General features: G+C 38.7%; 1 protein-coding gene across 2 annotated transcripts in view; it reads right to left on the bottom strand.

Annotated features, from left to right (window-relative positions):
- Positions 1 to 2934: 2934 nt before the first annotated feature.
- Positions 2935 to 24011, bottom strand: part of MAP3K5 (mitogen-activated protein kinase kinase kinase 5) — a 99503-nt gene continuing 78426 nt past the window's right edge. The window contains exons 17-30 of one of the 2 annotated variants that reach the window (XM_041423768.1): positions 23052 to 23188; positions 22335 to 22440; positions 21210 to 21367; positions 20543 to 20720; positions 19695 to 19715; positions 18491 to 18668; positions 18228 to 18396; positions 15224 to 15409; positions 11669 to 11774; positions 9155 to 9395; positions 6304 to 6416; positions 5283 to 5395; positions 4328 to 4404; positions 2935 to 3660 (exon numbers count right to left, since the gene is read on the bottom strand). In XM_041423768.1, coding sequence (XP_041279702.1) covers positions 3600 to 3660; positions 4328 to 4404; positions 5283 to 5395; positions 6304 to 6416; positions 9155 to 9395; positions 11669 to 11774; positions 15224 to 15409; positions 18228 to 18396; positions 18491 to 18668; positions 19695 to 19715; positions 20543 to 20720; positions 21210 to 21367; positions 22335 to 22440; positions 23052 to 23188 — 1844 coding nt within the window. In that variant the 3' untranslated portion in view covers positions 2935 to 3599. Of the gene's footprint in view, positions 3661 to 4327; positions 4405 to 5282; positions 5396 to 6303; positions 6417 to 9154; positions 9396 to 11668; positions 11775 to 15223; positions 15410 to 18227; positions 18397 to 18490; positions 18669 to 19694; positions 19716 to 20542; positions 20721 to 21209; positions 21368 to 22334; positions 22441 to 23051; positions 23189 to 24011 lie in introns of those variants that run through there. The other variant, XM_041423769.1, reaches the window with a different exon arrangement.

Genomic DNA, 24011 nt, shown 5'->3' with positions numbered 1-24011 from the left:
CGCGCCGCCCTCCCTCTCTCCCTCCGCCCCGGCCGGCCGGCCGGCCGCAGCCTCTGCTCACCTGCGGGCCGCCGGCGCCCGCCGCTCCTGCCCGCGGCCTCCGCCATGTCTCCTCCTGCTCGCCGAGCGCGGCTGCTCTGCTCCGCCCCGCGGCTCCGCGGCCCGGGGCAGGTGAGCGCCACGTCCCCCGCCCCCGCCCGCGGCTCTGCCCGGCAGCAGGTGAGGGCGGGACCGGCCCGGCGGGCCGGGAGCAGCCGCCTCTGACGGACTGGAGGCGTTTATGCGGCCGCGGTGGTGCGGGGGCGGCTGCCCGCACTCCCGGCCCCCGCGGCGGCCCGGGCTGCCGAGGTGCCGCTGTTCACACAGGTGTGATTAGTTTTTTTCTTCAGAGCAGCTCCCGCCGCATTGGCACAGCTCGTTCGGTACCCGCGCAGAGAGAAAAAACAGGTTTGGGGATGCTCGCCATCTCGGCAGTAGGTGGGAGGAGTGGCGGCCGCCTCACAAGCCCAGGCGATGCGCCGCATCGTGTGGGAAAGAGCTGCACTGCTGTAGACTCGTTCCTGCGGCACGTGCTCTTAAACAGCCGGTTTTAAAGCTGCGTGCAACGCCTTGCTTCCAAAAAAATGGCTCTGTGAAGAGCTGTCGATGTATCAGTCACTTCTGTAAAGGTCACGGTCCTGTTACCTTTCCTGTGAGTTTGCCTTAACTTGCTTTGTGCTGCTTTTCAGGCTCATAAGAGTGTTTCTCTTTAAAGTGTTCTAGTCTGCATCAAAACATAATCTTTCATATGTTTGTAAGTAGCACCAATCATCAGAGGGTGAAGGAGGGTAGGTGAATTGGGGAACTCACAGGATGCAGCTGTGGATGCAGGCAAGCAGGTGGAGGGGCAGCTCCCTTGGTGTGGTGCACTTGGACCAAGCAAACTTCAGTCACCACGCAGAGCACTCCCCTTTCAGAAAGTGCTGAATTCAGAGCACAAGGTCTTCTAGGGGAAGGAGAGATTAATATTTTGCTGTTGCACCAAGAGCCATTTGTGGTCTAAAACAAGGAGTTTGGGGCTGGAGTGATAAACACGCCCTGTGGCTTTGTGAGCAGGAGTGTCTGTAATAGAAGAATAGGTTGGGCTCTATGCTGAAAGGTGCAAAAGACAGCAAAATCAGCACTGCCTTGGTCGAGTTTTCCCTTCTGTGCTCCCTTAAGGGAGGTGTAAAGGTGTCTCTCAATCATCTTGAGCCCTGGATTAGAACAGCACTGATCAAGGACTAAGAGTTTATCCAAGTTCAAATCCACTGGTATACCGCCCTATGGTCAAAATGTTGCCCTCAGCAACATCCTGCACTAACATAATCTCACAGCCCTCTCTTGTGGTCCATCCACCCACCAGCATATTCTGGGAGCCAGGCTGAAGATTCCCAGGCTAACCTGTCTGATGCACATCATCCCAAAGTGTTATGTCATGTTTTGTCTGAGGATGTAAAAGGTAACATCTGGTACCTTTGAAGTAGCCTGATGTAGGGATCTTACATAAGCTTTTGTGCACAGATCTAGTATCTGTATGGATTAGCTGTGCTGCTTAGGAGACCACATTCAGACCAGAATTGCTGGAGGAGCATAAGTGCACACGGCCTGGCCTGGCATGGATCAGATCCAACAGAGTCTCACCATGGAGAATACAGAACTGGTTGCTGAGCAATGCTGCAAAAGCCACTTTGGGTCTGGTGAAGCCAGCAAAGAACTATAGGAGTTAATTCCAGCTGGTTCCAGGCTAGGTCTCATGGAGACATTCAGTGGAAACCTTGATCACACTCCTTTCTCCCTTACATAGCTGGCATTTCTGAGCAGTGTGAGTCATAGAGAACAGGCTGCATGCTTTCCAAGTAAACAGAGCAGTGCAATTACCTTCCAGTCACACTGCATGAAACCAGAGGTTTTCAAAGCTGGACCAAAGCTGGATCATGCTTCACACAAAAATCAAATTAGAGAAGTTTATTGTCTTAGGGTTACTTCTCAATGGGTGAAGTCTTTTTTAAGTTTTGGGTTTTACAAGTCAGCTTCCACCTCTGGTCTGTCTAGTGTTTAAAATTACCTTGAAAATATATTGTTTTCTACTGTAATAGCAGTAGAAATTAATAAACAGTAGCTGTGTTTCTAGTAAAATGCAGTTTTTGGAATAAGTTGAATACATCTGTGCCTAAAAAGCAATAGAACCATCTTCAGAGTAAAAAAAAGAAAATCTGACTAAAAGGATTTAATCTACTGTTCTTTATCTTATTTTTTAATACATAATTGTTGCACTATAGCCAGCAAAAGTTACTATATACACATTAGGGCAATGTGTTTATGTTAAAAAAAAGATTAGTTTCCTTTGAAAATACCTGCTAGACCTGAAAAATTAAGAGCATAAGCCTTTTACTGGTTACCAAGGCTTATGAAAAAAGAAGTAGCTTCTTGTCCAGACAAGTCTTACCTACAATGGAATTTTTTGTAGCTGCCCCAGAAGAATCTGTTGATACCCAGTGCTAGAATGGTGGAGTGACAATGACAGTAGATGGACAGGGAACACCCACCACCCTTTTTCATTACATGTGAGGAAAAACAAATCATTGTATAAACAAAAGCAGAAAAAGAAACAACAGTCCACAATGACTATTTAGTGCATGGAGGCAGAACTTTTCATTTCTCAAGTCAAGTACAGCACCCAGAGAAGAATTTTGTTTGGTCTTGGCTTGTTAATACTATAATTAGACTGAATAGAAAAACCAAGAAAATATTCAGTGCTATGGTTATCATACTCAAATCACAGTAAATGTAAGATGCATCAGAAAGGTTCCCTTGATACTCAGTATGATTTTTTTTCTTTTTTTTTTTTATTCCAATATTTTCCAGTTCTACACCATTGTTATTATTTTATAAGTCCAAAAATATAGGAAAAAGTAAGTCTTAGGTTATTTTTATTTTCAACTGTGTATGTCAGAGATAGCTTTAGAACAAGCTAACATTATCGTGTTTCAGGTGTATACAACTGGTACAGTTCAGTAGTACATAAACAACTCTAAAACAAATGCACCATAGAACTTAAATTACCAAAAATAAACAATATTAAACTATGTAGGGTGGCAGGTAAAAACAATTACCTTTAGGTCTTGCACACTAAAAGAAAAATATCTAATTATGATTGAAATTATGAAGCTCTATTACAGTTAATATTGGTATATATTACAAAGAAATTGAAAAGTTGTCACATTTTGTTTTTGTTCCAGTGATATACTGTTACATGAAATCTTACATCAGCTTGTCATGAAATTAACATCTGCTGACTTTAACTACAATATTACATGAGTTCATAACTTTTGTGTGTATGTTTTCTAAAAATTTTTGAAAAACTTGCATGTAAAAACATTTAAAGTAAAATAATGTTGCGCGTTGTTTACAGATTCCTTATGGATTATACAAGTAAAAGCAGTCAGGAAGCTGCAGTGTTTTTAACATTGGTAAACAAATACTGGATTAAAGTGCAACAGTCCTTCTGACAGCACACCTGCTCTGGCTGAAAGGAAATCTTTTCATCTCTGCAGAGGAGCAAAGAAAAAATATCAGTGTCAGGCATGTTTCTCTCGGAAGTCAGTGATCGCCTTCCAGAGCGTGCACAGCATTCCTCCTCTGTAAAGAAAAATCATAAAGACACTCAGGTACACAGATACTCTCTAGCCTGAAAGCCTTCCAACTGAGGTGCTTTCTGATTTTCTTGCTCTGGTTTTGATCAATGATATAAAGGTTGATCAAAGGTGAAATCCAACATGCATTACTCAAACAGAGAACAGAGTCCTTTTCTGATTACAAGACAGGGCAATCTTTCCACTTGGCAGATGCTTGCTGTCTGGAATTCAGACTTCTGGTCCAAAGGACTTGCATAACCCGCATTTGACTTCCAACATGATGCAAGCTGGTGACCTATACACCTGGCATGATTACGTGAAATGTAGTGTTACTTACACTCCATGAGTAACATTTCTGAAGTTTGATGATGATAATAAACTACTCAAAGTTTTTCTAGCTCTACTTTTTAAAATAAAAGCAGGGCTCTAATGGGATATCTAGCGTCTCCAGTTGTAAGGTAAATGCTTTACCTTAAAATTTTGCCTTCAATAGGAAAAAAGCTTATTTTAAGATTTAAACAGTATCAGCTGTTTAGCAGAAATGTATCAGCATACAAAGACATACTGGAAAGTGTTAGTTATTTTAAATTAATTGCACACAATGAAATAAGTAGAGACTTAGTATCAATTTTTCTTCTTACAACGTACAATTCATTTAACTGAAGCATTACCTCAGTCTCAGACATTTCAGATCATCTCGTGTAACATAGCAAAGAACATCCGTTAAGGTATAGTCTTCAGCCAAGAACTGCAGAAAGAAATGCAAATGAACATTTTGTTAGAAATATTATTTAAATGCCTAAGCTCATCTTCCTAGAATCACCTGCCCCCAGAAAGAGAAGCATAAATTTGGGAGAAACCTAAAATTGGGCTGAATGCAGTACATGTAACAGAAAAACATGGTTTCTACAAATAGAGTGAAACTATTTAAATTTTACACTGTATACTCTGCATCGGCCTACCAGACACAACTTGAAAGATGTAATGCTTTTACAGCTACTCAAAACCTTTGTCAACTGGCATTTCTGTTGCTACCACTCATATCACAGAATTACAGACTTCACTGAACAAAAACTTGACCATAAGTAATATCACATTTAACCCATGAGGAAATGAAAACAGTTAAGATGTACCTTTTCAAGAATGGCATCTAAGTTTGATGTAATTGAACTTGGAGGAACCTTTGGTCTGATCTGTAGGAGTGATAACTACATGCAGGTATTCCTAAATTAGCTGAAATCTTTAACACCTCTAAAGTTATATAATGTGCTGCAGAGCAGACTGATCTACTTCAGGATATTTCACTGTAGCACAGCTAGCTAAGGGTGAACTTGTATCCTGTAGCCAGAGTAGCATCAGCAGGAATGCTGCAGTGTGTAATGACACTGAAAACCCAAGTGTCTGTTTACCAGGATATTTTATTGCTTTATTCACAATCAGATTTAGGAACTATTAATGGTACTTTATATTTATGAAGGCCTTCACATTCATGGCTTTTTCCTATCCTCTGAAAACAAATTAATCTCTCAAAATGTGTTGAAGTAATGAGAAAGGTTTGGTATTTTTTTAACTGAGTCACAAAACAGTACTGCAACTGTGCCAGGCAGTGAATGGGATCATTGCTACCTTGTTTATCGTGGCCTCGTCAGCTCCATGAGCTCTCAGCCAGTTTATGAGATCAGGGTCTTCGGTTCCTGTGCCAGTGGAATGACGATGACGGACAGACAATCCAGGAATATCTGGAACAAGCATATTTGAGACAAGGTTTTGTGTTGCCAAAGCAACCTCTTGTCATTTTTGACTTCTCAAGCACTGTCTTCAGTGAGCTTTCCCTTCAAGCTTAGAATACCAGTATCCCCATAAATAAATGCCAATTCCAAAAGAACACACTTAATTATAATTTACAGACAGTTATACATTAATTCCTCTGCTTGGTTAAGGGTACAGTTAAAGTAGTGTGAACATTTACACACACAAAATTTTTCTGCCCTCTTCTGAAAATGACTTTGCTAGTACAAGGCACATCAATTTCACTGTCACTGTTTCTACACAAAGGTTGTTGCATCAATTAACTGCACTGTCAGTGTAACTCATACAGTTGCTGCACAGGCGATGTCTTAGGCTGATGATCAGCTGCTTTTGGAAGCAACACTTAGAAGCACATTATAGAAAAATACCAAACTGCATTAGCACTTCCAGCATCTTCAGGGCAGGCACAGCAAACTCGGCTTTCCTCAGTAATGTTTAAGTTGTATTTGCATCTCACCAATTAGGTGTATTTGCATCTCACCCTCTTGAACTCCCGCTGTAACAATTGGAACAGCCTGTAATTCGAGGAACATACAGCTAAACATACTAGATTATCCTCTTTAGGAATAATATTTATTCAGTAGGATATGAGCCTTGCCCTCTTCCATATAATCACAAACAAAAATATTTGAATCATACTCATTCCTTGTACTGTGATTAACAAATCCAGTAATTTGTTTCCACAATGTACATTCTTACTTCAGAGCAAACCCTACCAGAAGCAGCACAATAAAGCATCTTTGCTGAGGCTGGCTCAATAAAATGGACAGACATTTAGCTGGCACTTTTTCTTCTATAGCCAGTATGAAACTTTTCTTTAAAAATTCTTCTCACTTACCTATTGGCTGTGACCTGAGCTGTAGGTTCCTGATCTCTTGATCTTTTTCTTCTATAGCTTGATGCAAGAGGACTTGAAATTCTCTCTCCTTTTGAACTAACTCCTCCAATAGCCTGTGAAATAATGAGAACAAAGCACTCATTTCCTTCAGTAACTTCAAATTTTTGAGAAAGGAAAGATCTTACTATACCTAAGCCGGAAACATTCCTGACAAAGACAAGGACAGAATTCTTCAGCTTTCACTGAAGGTATATTCTTTCACTATAGATTGATTATGACCTATATCAAGATATAAATATTCATACACAAGTCCCAAACACCCTAACCTCCACATATATGTTCACCCACTAAACAAGCGTATGGTAGAAAATTTCAGTGAAATTTCAACAGCCTGTGCTCTGTTTTAAACAAAACTGGAACTGAGAACAAATATCAAAGTGGTTCATAAACTAAGGGCTAAACCATTGTAAGGAAAAATGCCAGTTCACATCTCTCCAGCAGACATTTTCAAAGGTATGGAAAGAGTAGAGCAGTGACGAAAATGTGGTGAAAACATATGGTTGCATTTCATAAATAAGAAAAATACATTCTCAACCACACAAGGGCTGTCCCTTCCTCACATATAAGACACTTTGTGTCTACCCTCCTAGGCTATATTAAGAGTGAGAAAAGAGGAGGCAAAATACTTGCCTACTTCCCTAAGCAATTACTTCTGAGAATGACAAGCAGAAGAAAATTGAAACTCATGTTTGACCTCCTTGCTAACACAAACCCAGAGAGAAACCTGGAGAGATTCAGTGACTAGCACCATTTAAGCTGATCAAAAGAAAATAGTCAGAATATAATGGAAAGTTAGTATGTAAAACTGCTGCAATTTGTTCTTTTAGAAAGGTGGTTAGTAAAATACAGAATTTGTGAATGATATGTTATCAGGAACTTGGTCAAAATTTGGACAGGGAGAGCAGACTCATAAACCTATAATTGACTCCTGAGTCTTCAGAAGTTCTGCCTTGAAAGGATTGCAGCATCTTCATCCCTTTCTTGAAACTTCTGTCAGCCTGAGAACTATGCAACAACTGCTCCATTTCAGCATGTTTTCTTTCATTTATCCATATATTAAATTTATTTTTAAAACTTATACTAGTTGAGCACTGCAACCCTTTTCTGAAAGACAGGAATTCAGTTAGAAAATGTGCCACAGAAGCCCTTTACCTGCCTTTGCACAGGCACTGAATCCCACATGATTGCATTGTAAAAACATCTAGCCCTACTTTTAGCTTGCATGCAGGCCTACCAGAGACATATTTGCACTTGAGTGCTTCCACACCTGAGCTAACAAACCTTAAGAAGTCCACCCTGCATGGGAACAGAGCTGTTGGTGCATCTATACCCACAGCTTGGGTATAGGGTGTATTCTCAGTGCAAACTGATACTCCATCCAGACAGGTCACCTTTCAGTTAGCTTATTCCTAGTCTATCAATTCTGCTTGAAAAAGGCCTTCAGGGCCAATAAAATAATCCATTATTTTCTCCTGATAACTGCTTGCTGCTTATGCCAATAAAGCTTTCATAAATATTTAAACAATTGTCTGTATTATTGATTCAAAATCTCTGCATGAATGACTGGATGTGATTATTTGGCCAAAGGCTTTGTATGTGAGAAATTTACAGAAGAAGTGTTAGCAAAAAAGTACCTCTACAAGCTGATCATTTCAGAGGCTATTCCCCACCATAAGCTTGTGAAGTAAAGTGAGTCAATCTAAAATATTTATGTATTTCTTTAGGTATAACAATAAGACAATCAAAATATTTCCAGTGGTCACAAGTAAAAAAATTAATTGTGACATAAAGACCCCAAAATACTGACACTTTATTAAATACAGTACAGTCTAATTAATTAGTCTGATTATGGCAACCTTCTCAGACATTTGTAAAAGTAAAGTGTAATCTAACATTTTAATTTCAAATGAAACTGCAGCTCCAAAGAATGTTCTACCAGCAGAACAATTCTCTTATTGAAGACATGTTCTCTTTCTGTCAAGGTCAGATTCAAAATTTACTGAGGTCTGTAGGAAATCCAGTGTCATAAATCACGTGCTGCAAAAGCAAAATATCTAGTTTTTGGTATATCAGACTATTTGGTATATTTTAATGAAAATAAAACAAAATATATAGATAATTTGGATTTGAATTTTTCTCTGACATTTCTTAAAAGAAGAACAAAACCTTAAAGAGCCACTTTTCACTTGCACAGAGTGCAAGACATATTTCTGAAAAAAAATACAATATCCAAATATCTGCCTCATTTCTTCTTTTAAGCAAAACACCTATTTTCTCCCTATTTCTCTATTTAATAAAAAGGTAATGGTTGCTGGTAAGCACAGATCCTGCTTGCAGTGACTTCTGTGCACAAAAGAAATCTGAAGCAGTTTCCTTGTGGAGTTTCTGTGTGGCTGCCTATTAGCTTGAGTTCATTTGCTGAGAATAGCTATAGAAAAGAACAGCAAGTTCTGCCTTAATGGAAACAAAACATAACACCATTTATCAGCCATACAGAGCACACCAAAGAGAGAAAAAGCAGAAGTTTGGCAGCAAGTCAGACCTTCCTTGAAAGGGCACCTGAAATCAAGTCTGACCTTAACTTGCATCACTATGGTTTTGTTGAAATTCATACAACTATGTAAGTGATCAGTCACAGCTAAACAAGGATCATCATTAAAAGGAACAACTTACACTGCAATGGAATTTTAGCACTGTCACTAGTATTCCAGCTTATATATATTTTGAAAGCTAACCAATGCATACTGCTGTAAGCAGGGCAGTGTCCCTGTCTCCTGATGTCCAGACTTACCTGTTTGTCTCTAATTTTAGCCTGCCCAGCTGGACACTCAGTGATCTGTGAGCAGCCTGGGAGTCATGGGACACCGTAGAGCTGAGTGTGCTTACACCTGAGGTAGCTACTGCATCTTCCAAGACAATGCAAGGCTGCTGGATGGTTTGATTCTGAGGCTGTTCATCTTGATCTTCAACCTCTATGTCATCTTGATCGGCTGTATCACTTTCAGATGCAAGGCTAAAATGTGGCCTTAATTCTATTAAATATAAGCAAAAGAAAAAACACCAAAGACGTTAAATATTAGTTAAACATTAAAACAAAAGCAGACCCAAGTGACTATTTCCAGATCATCCTAAAGCTTTGGTTACAACAGATCTGAAATTTCTGTAACAGGACAACAGATATTTTCTAGGGGTTTAAGATCCCTCAAAACATAACAGCACCCTTGTTTATGCAGATTATTATTCTGCTTATCAAAGGTTCAAGAGCTGTAAAAAACAAACATCTGTATGAACATGATTCCTGATTTGGCTACCATTTACTGTCAAATTGTGCTGAAGTATCATGTACAGCAGAGTTTCTTTTGCTTAATTCCATTCTCGGTAGTTTGTATTTTCTTGTATGTCTGACTTGAAACATTTTATTAAACAAAAAACCATTATTTCTTTTCTATCCAGGTATTCCTGTTGTTGCATATTTAGCATTCCATCCTTATAAGAATACCATGTTCACCAAAAAATTGCATCCAAACATAGAGAGGAAATTACAAAAAGGCCCCTCTCCCAACAATGAAAAGCACACTTCCCTTCTACTTATCAGAGGGAACACTGCCTATTTTGTAATGATGCACATCCATGAAACTACAAACACAAAGCTATACCCTGGTTTTGTTGTTCCCTGTTTAAACTACCTGCCAGAGCCTAGCAGGTATGTGAGATATGTACACAAGATCTGACACTCCTATACAACCTATTATTGTAACAACATCTGTTTGTTAATTCTAACTATTTAATATAAATCTCTGTTCCTTCCTTCCTTCAATTTTGGCTCCTTACTCCTAAGAACTCCCTCTAGTCTCCCCACAAAAATGTATTTCTTTTTCCTGAATCCCACTTGCTTTATGCCCTTTCTGCTGAATAACTAAACTAACAAGTATGTTTCTCTTCTTTACAAAAGAAACATTTGTTCCTTGATCTAATTCACCTCTTCATTTCAATGCTGCATACCTTTTTCAAGGCTGAACATAAGATCAACAGAGCTGTACTTTCTCTAAATTCAGGAAAGCAGATTTATTATGTAGCAGTTACCCACATATTGCTAAGCAAATACATTTGAATTTGCTTTGAACTTCTGTTCTTATTAGTGTGATGCAGAAGTTCTTTGCCATTGTTCACCAGCAGGCAGCATAAAATTGGCTTTGTACCATTCCTTCCTTAAACATCCCATAACTTTAAGAAGTGTTAAGGCCAGTGATAAATCTCCACATCATAAGGAAAAAAAAAAAAAGAAAAAAAAAAGAAAAAAAAGTGAGACAAAGGCAAGGGCAAGTAATCAGAAGTAGGGAAGCAACAGATGATCAGTGCCTAAAAACTACTGGGGCGCAGAGGATTTTGTTTAAGCTTGACCACCTACAATTAATGCTGACAATAAGCTGTATGGGGAAGAACAGACTACTAAGAAGGAATTCTACAGTTACACAGCAATGAAGTACATGCCTGTAAGAGGTGTTCAGCATTCTAATCAGAAGACAGAGGAGTTTCTTTGTGACTTGAAAGTAACACAGAAAATCTATGTATATCTTGTTGTTTGTGCTACGGATATGGAAAATAAGGAGAATAGGAATAGATGTAACTTTCAAAGTAATTTTCAGATCCCCTTATTGATAATCTAAGACTCAACCCACTGCAGGAAACAGGAATGTAAGTATTCCAACTTAAAGCATCAAATTACATATTTTAAAATGTCACCATTAATTCCAGATTTAGAAGTTAAGAAGAAGCAGAAAAACTGAATTTGGAAATAGGTAGAGAAGTAACAGAATGGGCTACAGCTCCATCTAAACAGACTCCTTCCCTCAGTGAAGCCATATATTCTAATTCTACATTTAAAATACAATGCACAAACTGCAGGCACTGTAGACCTGTTTGGCTGGTTTTGGCAGGCTTCAAGTCAAGGGTTTGGGGTTGTTTGGGGTTTTTTGGGTTTGTTGTTTTTTGGGGTTTTTTTAAGACAGTTTCTGACCATAAGCAATAGGCCACATTGTGCACCTGAAAAAATTAGGTCCCAGAGCACCTTAACCTACTACTACTCACTGTGTTGCAGAATCATTTAGATTACACATTGTGGAAAGGTGCTTTCCAACAGCTTGAACAATACACAGATTAGTTTCTGAATTGCAAAACAGACAATGAACAGGAAAAAGGCTGCTGGTGGTTTCAAAATCTTAAGTGAAGCATCATAATCACAACTCTAAAGCATGTTTAAAGAGATCAGCTGATAAACATTTGCTGAGTATTAAGAATGACCCACCTGGGACCAGAATTGTAATAGCAGTCTGCACAGCTTTTCTGATTATGCTGTCCAGTGCAAACATCCAATGTGGCTTAATATTGTGATTTCGGAGAACTTTATTGACCTAGCGAGAGAAAATTCAGTTCAAATATTACACACCCCACAACTTAAAATGAGAGTATATGTCATATAAAGTGTTTAAACTTCTAGATGCTGTATCTGAGCAGATGATTACAATTATTTCTTGACAGCAACATTATCAACTTCATCCATTTGTTGTATTTTTCATCAAGTACTGGTTCCTATGTTAGGTGACTGTTGATGGCTGTGATACTTAACCTTCATGGCTGTGGAGAGAAATTTCAAAAGAATGCAAGCAAGACAAATAACAAGGATTATGTTATGAAAGTCTTGCAGCTGGAGCTAATTAATCTTGTTACTTTTTTGGCATCACTTTCACTGTTTGCTCTGAGCACTACTTGTCTATTCTAAAATACAATTGTAGGAAATATAAAAGAACTAATGTAGTGCTGCTCCTACTTAATTCTGAAACTAGTTAATTAATGTTAGTTTAAACAATTAGGGAACTTCATTTGCGTGCTGTACTGTTTTCTCTTTCCTTCTACTTTGTACAATCTGATGGTTTTCTACACTGGGTTGCTCCTAATTGCCAACAGGGCAGCTTACAAACTGCTTTGAGCCATATTCTCAGATGCCTCTATGGATGCTCCATGCCACTTGCACAGACATCTCTACCTCACGGAACTGTTTTCCAGCTCCCAAATGACAAGAAAATGCCTAGCCAACAGTAAGCAGCAATAGCACAAGACTCAATGCTGTTTTCCAGGCACAGAAGCAATCCAAAGCAACAAAGCAGGAGCCAAACTTAAACAGTTGCAGGAAGCAACAAGTATAACTGTATTTACAAAACTATCACGTTACAGCATTATAAAAAAAGGACCAACTAGTGATTACAAAAAAAAGTGGCAGAAAGATACTTCACTCTTCCTAAAAAAGGGATAAGTTCAATTCCCTCATACTGTGATCACCTTTCTGTAAAACATGACTGAAGTCACACAAATGATGCCTTCAGAGGATATGTAGAAGTTACTAATCCTACTATTTTCACTGCCAAAAAGCAAGAGTATTCATTGATGCAGTAATTTATGCAGGTACCTGCACTGGCTTTGGTTGGGATGGAGTTAATTTCTTTCACAGCAGTCCACGTGGTGCTATGTGACTGTGACTAAAACAGCCTTGATAGCACAGGCATGTTTCAGCTCCTGCTGAGCAAAGCTCACGTGCTGTCAAGGCTGCCTCTGTTTCTTACACTGCCCTGGCTGTGAGGGGGCTGTGGGTGCACTAAAGGCTGGAGGAGCACATGGCTGGCACAGCTGGAGCAGCTGACCTAGGAAATATTCCCTTCCGTATGAGGTCATGCTCAGCAACAAACTAGAGCAAAGAAACTTTGCTTTTTCCAAAGGAGCTGTTGCTCAGGGATTGGCTGGGCACAAGTCTGCTGTTGGTGACTGACTGCTTTTGCAACACTTGGGAGCTTTTTTTCCCCCCTTTCACTTATTTAACAATCTTTATTTTGACCCACAAATTTTCTCACTTTTGGTCCTTCCAATTCTCTCCCTCTTCCTGTTGGGAGGGAGTGAATGGGTGACTGGGTAGGGGATTTCCTCCACCTGCCAGCCAGGGTCCACCCAGCACAGCAGTACCTATGTCTGCTCAATTCTGTTGCCAGTGGCCACGAGATGGCACTTGGACACTGTGTTTGGATTCGGAGAGCTGTCTGGAGTGCCAGGGGAGCCTGCCCTGGCCTGACACCTGGACAGCAGCTGCCCCAAAGGCTTGCCCACTGCCCTCTGAGGCAGCACAACTCCCCTGTGCGAGCACTTTGCACCTTCCCAAACTGACTGCTACCGAGAGAGTGACAGGTTTAGCTAAGTCCAGCTTTATTGAGAACTGAAGAAACAAAATCTAACTTTGTCAAGATCACAACTATTCATAGTACTGTGATTTAGTTATTTATATTATATCACAAAATTATTTTTTCTTGGTTGGTCTGATAAGGATGTTGTGAGTATTAGACACTGTAAGCTAAGATCACCTTATTAAGTACCAAGAGCAAGGGAACTACTTTGCCTCACTTTTAGCAGTACCTCAGTCTCTGCAGCATCTGAGGTCTTGATACTGTCCTGGATTTCAGTGTAGAATAGAAATCGATTGTATGGGCAAAAGAATTAATATTGCACACATATAAAGCAAAGTTTTTCTTTTAACTTTCTGTGAGTTTAGTTAAATAATAGATAGTCATGAAAGAGACACTTACCAGTTAAAAAAAAGCAACTTGTAATTATGAAGTTAACAGAAAGTAAATTTTTTACTGATAAGAATACAACCCAGGCAATTACTGCCAAACAACTGATGCCCAGCAACATCTCTGTCAGAACAGCAATACAAGTATTTATACTATTACCCCCTGCATTGTTTTCTTGAACTTGTATGCTTCCAGTATCAAAATGATATTAATATGAGATTAAAAGACAGAGCTGAAAACATACTCAAAAGAATCAAAGAGAAAACTTTTTATTTGTGGAAAGATCTCTTTCACAGATTCATTTAACACTTTTTTTTTTAGTAAAAGCATCTAATTCTTGTTAGCGTAGTCTATGCAACACTTTACATGCTATGCCATCCTTCCTGACAGCTCTTCTACTTGTCTGAGTACCCCAGGTTTGAATTTTAAAAGAATCATCTTCCTCAGATATCTACCTGAATTGTCATTTCATTTTTACTACATTACTTCAGTCTGGCCAAGTGATGCTCAGCACAGCTGCACTCCCCATGTTCATTATTCATCTTAATCATTAAGTCTAACTGCTTGGGAACTAACACTTAAATACATACCTTAAGAAAACATTTGCTGTTTGTAAACTGGCTATTTAAAGGCTACCCATGCATGTGTCTGGTTGCTCAATGTAGGAAATAAGAAATCTTGCATTTATTATTGGTGGAAAAGTAACAATCCTCCTTATCCTGCTTATTATAAATTGAAATAATAATTTCTACTTTGGCAGAAATCTGCTAATCAAAATATTAAAAATAAGAATTCAATACAGTATAATAACAAGGTAGACAGACTACTATGGGGGGCAATGCATTAATTTGTAAGAGAAGTTTAAGAGATCTGTATTTATGTAGGATAAACCTGACATTTATTGTTAGCCTTATTACCCAGAAAACCTTCCAAAATGAGATTTTTAAAAAAGGCTTTCCTGCCTTACTATTATGACACAATATTCACACAATTATTCTGAACTTTCTATATCTTTAATCAGTAAGATCTCAGTAGTGTTCAGGGTCTGTGTGCTGCCAAAGGATCACAAGGCAACCAAACAAAGTTTGCTGCTGTGGGTTCAGATTTTGCTATTACACTCTCAAAGCCCTCAAATATCATTGTTTCAGCAGATCTGGGTGGGAGTTAAGCAAGTTCTCTTTGGTCCTGGTTTGTTTCGTTTTTTCCAGTCTAGGTGCACAAATTTCTCATTGAAAATGACAACTTACAGCATCTTGAAAACCAAACAGCACAAGCTGCACTTGGCTGATACCATGGCTGTCAAAGTCCAACTCCAGCTTCAATTTTGAAAGCGTGGTTGCGATGATTTTGCGATCAGTGGACCGTACAAACTCTCTGAGGCTGGAAACAAGTGTTGTGATATGTTCCCATTTTAGCTTGGGTTCTTCAGCTCCCTGGCAGAAGACAGAGGAAAAGAAATAGTTTTGATAGTCATCTTTTGAAACATACATCAAGAAGGACTTCAGTCAATAATGCCAGTTGGCAATATGGGTTTTCAGAAACTCTGGTGCTGTGGTTAAGGGAAAGGTGCAGCTGCAGGTCAGGTGCTGGTGGCAGCATAGCTGCAGCAGCACAGAGCTCTAGGGCTGAGCTTCCTGGTGACTCAAGTAGGAACTCATTGAACAAGTAGCTGACTTGGTTTTCTACCAGTTGCTGAAGAATGTGTGCACACTGTAGTGCGTATGTGTCATTGTACAGCAATGAATAAAGATATGAATAAATGTACTGTGCACTGGATCCTACAAATGACTCATAATTGCAAACACACATGTACTTTGCAGTGCTTCTAATTTCTGGGTGCCTCTCAGACACAATGTGCAAAGTCCTGCAGCAGCATTTAAAAGAAGAGATTAGTCAAAGTTATGCAGGAGGCTCACAAAAGGACTGGTTGTTTCTTATGTAATTTCCTAATTTCCCTTAATACAGAACTTCTACACTTAGCTGTTTCTTAAAGCAAGTCTACAAAGATCTCACCTTTCTAGTATAAATATTCATTTGCTTATTTTTAAAAGCTTTTGTGTTTTAGCATGAGCTATACCAAAGGAGCAAAAAGCACAAAAGCATTCATCAGAATAACCAGCCTAGAGTAACTAGGAAGCACAGCACTGTATTTGCTCTTATAAGTTATGCCAACTGAATACAAATTTCAAGGCCAGATCTTAAATTAAGCCAGAGTTGTGGTTCAAGTTGTGTGAAGTATTAGGTGCTTATTCTGAAGGAATTAAAGTAAATATTTATATAGACTAACATTGATTTCTGTAAAAGAAGGACATATGGTGTTTGGTTCTATTGCATTTGCCAGTTTTATGCCATGAATGTTATGGCTGGCCAGACACCAAAAACTCTTGTTTGCCAGTAACACTGAGCTTTTAACTATAGTCAATTAATTCTGATCAGGATGAAACAAAGAAAATTTTATTGAGAAAGATGCTTTAATAAAAGCAAAAGTTCTAGAGCACTCAAAGATACCAATGACTAAAACATCCACCTGAGATAAAAGATCCTAGCCTCTGATCTTGATCTGCTTTGAAGAATTCACCTAATGATTTTGTATGCAGGAGTGGATCTCTCACTGTTCTCACAATATTCTTTTCAGGTAAATAATTAAAAAGCCATTAGGGCAGATAGGTAAATGCACACCGTAGCCCTGGACTAGAAGATCCAAGTCCACCAAGGCACTATGGGGACAGGAGGAGCAGTATGACTTGCTAATTAGAAATAGCAACCCGTTTTGTGAGGGGCATTCTCCTCCCGTAACCCTCAAACCCAATGACTTTGCTGAAACATTTCTTGTGAAAAGTGTTTGTGAAGAGAAAAACTCTATGAAACCCTAAACCCTAATGAGGCCTAACAAGCAAGCCATTAGTAATTTCTTGTATTTCTAAAGGGAGAAAACAGTGTTTGGGAGTCAGAGCTCAGCATCCTCTTGAAGGGCAGCGAGTCACATGAACACGAGCTTTGAACTCTTTGTCTCTAAAATTCTGCATGTCTCCTTCTCTCTCAGGCTGTTCCAGCCCAAGCTGAGAAAGGCATGAAACACTGAGCACCCTCTCTGGGATTTGTGATTGAGTTTCAGTCCCTCATGATCACTGATTATTACTTGCATACACATGCAAAAACTGTGTCTGTTACAGCAACACCCTCGCAAAGCACAGATCACAAATGTCTTTCTCACTGCCTTGTCTTTTAACATTTTCTCTAGTTACCAGGATAACTGTGGGTTACTTTCTCCCCCCTCCCAAGAGTTAGAAGCTGTTTTTATTTGCATGGCACCCATTTCCATTCATAGTAACTGTAGTACATGCATAATAATCATATTGGTGTACATCAGTTTCCAAACACTAGTGTCTTTAGAAGATGAGTTGTCACGTTTTATACAAATGTTTTAGACCAGCAATACTTTGCCTTGAGAATGAAGTGAATCAATTAACTACTAACACACACAAAACCAAAAAATCCTGTCATGCTATTACAGTGTTGCAACACTTAGCAGTGAGGTCAAGATCTGTTATTTCTTCAGTGTTGTCCTGAACTGATACATCATTGTAATGAATCATCCCCACAAAAGAGTGCCAAAAGGTCATTCTGCAATTATTTTGTTGTTTGCTGTAGATCTCACAGTTACTACGTCTTCCCTCCGTACATGCTCCTGAAAGCACTGAGGAATAGCTGTAATTTGTTTTCTCCCTAGCCCCCTCTTTCCCCTGTTATGGCTGTTGGCTAGAAGGCAATGGTGTATCCATCAGCCCAAATTTTCTACACAATAGCCTAACATAAGATCAGAGCAGGACAAATAACCTAAACCTCCCTCTGTCAAACCCATCAGTCAGAACACAGAACTTTAAAAGGGGGTCAAGATAATCCACTCCTGGAGATCATCGACCTTATAAGAGTTATTCAAATTCGAAAAGCACTGGCAAAATAGAGTATCATGAAAACATGTTTTTCTCTTGTCTTGCCAGTACTAATACCCAGGTATATTTTTACATTATTACAAACAAAAAAGGCCTATGTAATGCATCATGAACAATTTCAAAGCCTGTTTTTAATAGCTCAAATAAAACAGTAACTATGAAAGCTTACATGGTGTATACTTTCTAGTTTAATCAAACTTAATTTCTATTTGCTTTACTGTGTTTAGTTTCAAGAGTTCCAGGTAACTGCAGAGAAGTCTTAGAATTCTATAAAATTTCTGCTGCCCTCTGAAATTACCTGAGTCAAAGCTTCCATCAGGTTCCTCACCACCTGCTCTTGGTCCTCAGTTAATATTCTGTGGAGGGTGGCTCTCCTTTCACTATCCTTCTTCAGCATGAAAAACCCAGAATCTTTCTCTTCAGGTGAAGGAGGTGCACTGTGATCCTCAAAATGTTCATCTGGGATGCTGAATGACACAGCGAGAAGAAACATTACAGAAACCATCCTGATGCACACATTCCTAATCTACTGTGTAACAAAAATGCCAGGTAGCTCTTTACCTCAGAAAAAGGGACCGGATTCCCTTCCCATCTTTTTCTCCACAAGATTTGGCTCTTGTTTTGAAAGAGAATGGATCAATTTTTAATTCTGTATCAGGTGAGACAGAACCATATTCACTGCTGCTACTTGTGTCTTCCACCAGAACAGGGACAGGTAAGGATATGCTCCGAAGATACTCTATTTGTATAGGAATATTCAGAAATTAGAATTTAATAAAACCATCAGAGTTTTGAAGTGAAGATTATTTTTTCAGACATGACAGAAAAACTCCAGCCTTCCCACACACCAACACAAAATATTAGAAAAAAATTGACAAAAAACTCCTAAAGCTTTTTTGTCTGGAATAGAGTTATCTTTCAGGTATGTTTTTATTCCTGAAAGATAGAAATGCTGGACTTCTTGCAAATTCACTCACAGAATTTTAATACTAAAGTGAACATGCATCTCCTATCATGACTTCCAGCAGCAGGAAAATGTTTCTATAGGGTAAGTCATCCATACTTGCTATTTATAAGTATATATACTATAACATATATAAGATACATTTCTTCATCAGATTAATTCGTACATGTTTAATTAATTCATAATCATTGGCTAATAATAATAGCCATGCACTTAAGTCGGAACTTTTAGTTTTAAATCCAGAGCACACATTACCACTGCAGGAAACTACTCATATCTGTTTCACATGTGCACATTTTGAAATGTACTTTGATACCAATTCAGCATGGAGGTAACTGTGTGTGTTCAGTTCCCTCCTGCACTCTCCTAGTTCATTTCCTGAAAGAGATGAGTATCCTGTATCCCGGTCTGACAAGGGGTCCCAAATGCATTCTGGTTTGTCAGTTATAGAATTTAGTCTAACAAAAATCTCTGTTATTATTCTCCACAAACCTTGGCTCTTTGGCTACTATAAAACAGCCATTGGTTTCCACCAAATGTCCCCATAAATGACAGCACAGCCCTACTAGCCTGTATCACCCACCTGCCTGGACAATTAAACCATAGTCTGGTAGGATTAAAAACAGTATTTCAGATGTGCACAATGAATTAGATGCTCCTAACAGAGAAGGGTCACTGATTTTCACAATTGTGACCACTTCTCTTTCCATCTTTTTAGTGCTGACAAATTATACCAGGATAAGTGGTAACTACAGTATCCACACAGGTACATTTTTGACGGAGAAGTAGGTTAAAACTCACCATTTGTGTTAGCTGAAAGGACTGTGTGAGAAAAGGAAAGAGAAAAAAGAAAGTTAAATATGCTGAAATTAACTAAGAAAAGTCTATATGGTAATTTCCCATTTATATGGATTATCTCAATTCTCCTGGCTGCCGTCTCCAAAAGTGTAATTTATTGCAATTATTGTATTTATTGTAATTTATTCTGAGGGGGTGGAAACCACAGTAAAAGTGATCTTGACTATCATCTCCTTTACCTGATATTTTTCTAAGTATCATACTAAAAATATACAGAAGATATTTTCCCAAGTATATAATCACACAAAATAGAATAAGTTATTACTGCTCTCAAAACTCCTTTGCTACTTTCCATAATTTAGAACACTACAGGAAACAAACATTTCCTGAAATGAAATTTCATGAAACAAAAATAATGCAGTGTATGCACATTTGCTGTGGGACAAAGTTTAATTCTGCTTATGTAGAAAACTTCACTGAGATTTAAGGGCATGTTCTAACCATACACAAAATATATTCTATATAAATATTATTTCAATGAAAATGTATGCAAATTTAAAAAGAGGGAAAAAAATGAAACAAAAATGCAACAACCATAAAAGCTGCACATAATCACAGACTTCTAAAAACCTTACTAGAAATATTTATATAAATTGACTTCTGTGACAACATGATAACAGAATTCTGCTACAACAGCAATTCTGCAGTAAGCTGCTGGTAGAGAAGGCCACAACTGAGCATTCACATGGGATGGAGATCCGCTGTGGTCATCTTAAATACTAAACCAGCAGTTCCAGGAAACAGTGCCATAGGCAAGAGGAAACTTCCAGACTGAATTTTGCAATGCTTACCTGAGAGCTTCGAAGCAGACTTTCTTTTCTTGCTTGAAACCTTCAAGAATTCATCTATAAGTAGCTCATGAGCAAAAGCTCGTTTATCAGGATCTGGTTCAAAGCAACGCAGTATGAAAGCCTTGGCTTCTGCAGACATGGATTCAGGAATTTCTGGGTGTATTTTAAACATCCCCACCTGAGACAAATAAAGGGAGAAACAATGGCCTGAACTGTTCTTCCCCCAAACACTAAACAACATCAAAAAACTGTTTAGATAGTAGAACTGGTATATCATTCTCAGCTTTTAATATTAACTTTATATGACTAGTTTATTAATTCAGAGAAAAAACCCCAAACTATTACAAACTGTATAAACAATTGCATTTTAAAACCCCCACAGCTGCAAGTAAAGGCTCTTCACAAAGTAGAAAATTGTTTCTTTTCCTCAGTTTGGTGTTGTTTGTTTCTTAAACACCCAGGCTGCTGCATAGCTGCTATCTGTCTACTAATCTATTCAAAAATTCACAGCACTCCCTTCCAGCTGAATCAGATTATTGTTCTTAACATCCTCAGAATCCAAGCACTTCCTTTATCTCCCTTTCTTGCAAACTCTAATTCTCCAAAACAGTCATCAGATTTCCTATGTTTAGAAATATGACTCAGCTGTACAAAAAAGATATCTGACCTTAAACATGGCTGCTTGAGGTTCTCCCAGTTCATAAAATGGGGGCTTCCCTGTAGCCATCTCAATGATTGTGCACCCCAAAGACCAGATGTCTGCAGCCTTCCCATAGCCACGTGGCCCTTTGTCTATGATCTCTGGTGCCATATACTGAAGGGTACCTGTTTAAAACATACTCTTTTTTGTTTACTTAAGTGTAATAATACTGCAAATAAAGACAAGAGGAACAAAATGACTGAGGAGTGAGCAATATCAGAACAGTTTAAAAATCTCCTTTTATTATTCAAAATTCAAAAATTTTTACGTGCATTCTATATAAAACTCAAAATACTGCTCAAGATATTACTTGTGCTTAAAGCATTTGGTATCATCTACTGATCTGGAGATCACTTTTCAATGTCGATGACAACTACTAAATGTTTTTGTTTTTAAGAGCTTTGGATCAGAGATAGCTTTCATTTATTTTTTTATATCTTAAGATTAAAATATGGGAAAGCACTCTGACTTGTACCCAGAGAGGAAAAGGAAGAGAAACCTGAAATCTTAACCTAAAAGAGTAGGTGAGATGAACATTTTCTTCTGAAGTAAGAGAATCAATGTGACACATCATCCTGCATTCTGTTCCTTTTACAGAAGCAATGGAAGAGCAAAGGATGGAATTAAAGTAACAGTCACTTCTCATTTTACATAACTATTTAATGCAGCGCCACTGCATGATTTAACACCCAAATCAAATTATCAAGCAGAAGGAGGAGCAACTGAGTAACAGGTTCTGTAGATACACGATCCTGGAGATGAAGTCAGGATGTCCAAGCCAATCATGAAAGAAAAAGATCAGCAAGATGAAAAAGACACAGGCACAAAGGAGACAGACTCAAATAAAGCACAGCAGAGACACAGCTCTTCTGTTGGAGAGGACTTTGATGTCACAAATAGAACATCCAAAACAGCACTCTCTTTGAACAGTGCATACAGGTACAGTGTGTAGCTTAAGATTATATATCCGAAAGTTATTCTTCCAGTAACCTTTTATACTGATTTGAAGTCAATGAAAGTTCAGCATCTGTGGATTCTGACCCTACATACACAGTTCGAATGAGGATAAGAAAATCTCCTCTGGGAACATACCAGTGAAGGTTTCAGTACAAGGATTGATTCCTGCAAGTCTCTTTGAAGTTCCAAAGTCCGAAATCTTTAACACTCCACTGTATGTGTTGATAAGCACGTTATCACCCTGAGGAAAAGAACATGCAGAGCAATTATTTTTCTCTGCAGACCCTTCATCTAAGACTTTTTGCATAACCTGTTTGTACAGTACACTCTTTACTAAGTAAGTGACTTCTTAAGAGAGGGGATGAAAGAGAAATCAGTAGTGTTCCTGCCTTATGCAATACCTTTAACAAAACCTTCATCTCAAAGTGAATTTCCCCTCTTACCAGAAGGAGCTCAGTTAAATAATACTAAAAGAGGAAAAAAGGCTTTTTTTGAAAAAACAAGCCAAGCACTTTTCATCTGCAATCTCCTTGGAAAAGAACTTGCTAATTATACCATCCACAATCTTCTTCACTTCGATCAGATTTTATGAAAGTTCAGTCATGTCTTTGAAAACAGAAAAAAAAGTATCTACTTTATCACATATTAGTTACTATATGTGAATTTTCCTAAAAGAAAAAAAACCCAACATATTTTGTTGGTGGAAATTAAAATCAACAATAGTTCACCTATGTAACCCATAGTTCAGAATAGCAGAGAGCTTTCAGAAAAAAAAGTTTTTAAATTACAGGACAAGTAAATGGTTATGGAGTTACATAACACTGTCAAGCTTAATTCTCTGCAAATCATTACCTTTATGTCTCGATGCACTATTTGATTATCGTGGAGGTATTTTAATCCTTCAAGAATCTGCTTGGTGTAAAAGCCAATTGTCTGCTCATTATTTTTTAATGGTCCCCATTTTGATCGTAGAAGAGCAGAAAGACTGCCTGTAATTTTGGAGAGCAAAAAGTGAGAATAAAAATCCAATTAAATTCTGCTTTCTCCCCAGAGGAAAAAAGTAACCATCAATCCCAATCCAAGTAGGCATCTCATCTACAACCAAAGTCCTCTCCAGTCAAATGCTTTCTTGCATCACCACTGGCTTGGGCAATTAAAGAAAGAGTCTCAGTATCCCCTGGGCAGTTTGCAAAGAACTGAAGCCCATGGGAAGGACTCGCATTGGAGAAGCTCATGGAGGACTGTCTCTCTTGGAAGGGACCCCATCCGTGCTGGAGAAGGGTAAGGAAGTGAGGAGTCCTCCCATCGAGGAGGAAGGAGTGACAATTTCCATGAACTGACCACTTTCCCCTGCGCCACTGGTAGGAGAAGGGAGAGAAAATCCTATGTGAATCTAAGCCCAGAAACAAGGGAGGGATAGGGGGCACGTGTTTCTAAGATTTGGCTTTATTTGTCATTACCCTAATCTGATTGGGTTGACAATGAATTAAATGTCTCCCCAAATGAAGTCAATTTTGCCTGTGAAGGTAACTGATGAGTGATCTCTCCCCGTCCTTATCACGACCCATGAGGCTTGTGTTGCATTTTCTCTCCCCTATCCAGCTGAGGAGCAGAGTGACAGAGTAGCTTTGTGCTTTTATAGCACAACATATCTAACTACTCAAGCAGTTTGAAGACACACTTCTCCTTATTGATTTCAGAAAGAGACACTGTAGAATATTACACCTGTATGAAACATGTCTCATGGGCCTATTAACTGCTAAAAAAACATACAAACCTATCAACCACCAAACCAGTCTTCCCCCAAAACTT

This window comes from Onychostruthus taczanowskii, unplaced genomic scaffold (assembly GCF_017590055.1).
Source record: "Onychostruthus taczanowskii isolate IOZ18803 unplaced genomic scaffold, ASM1759005v1 scaffold8, whole genome shotgun sequence".
Taxonomy (NCBI): Eukaryota; Metazoa; Chordata; class Aves; order Passeriformes; family Passeridae; genus Onychostruthus; species Onychostruthus taczanowskii.
This window is presented reverse-complemented; position numbering and strand designations above follow the sequence as displayed.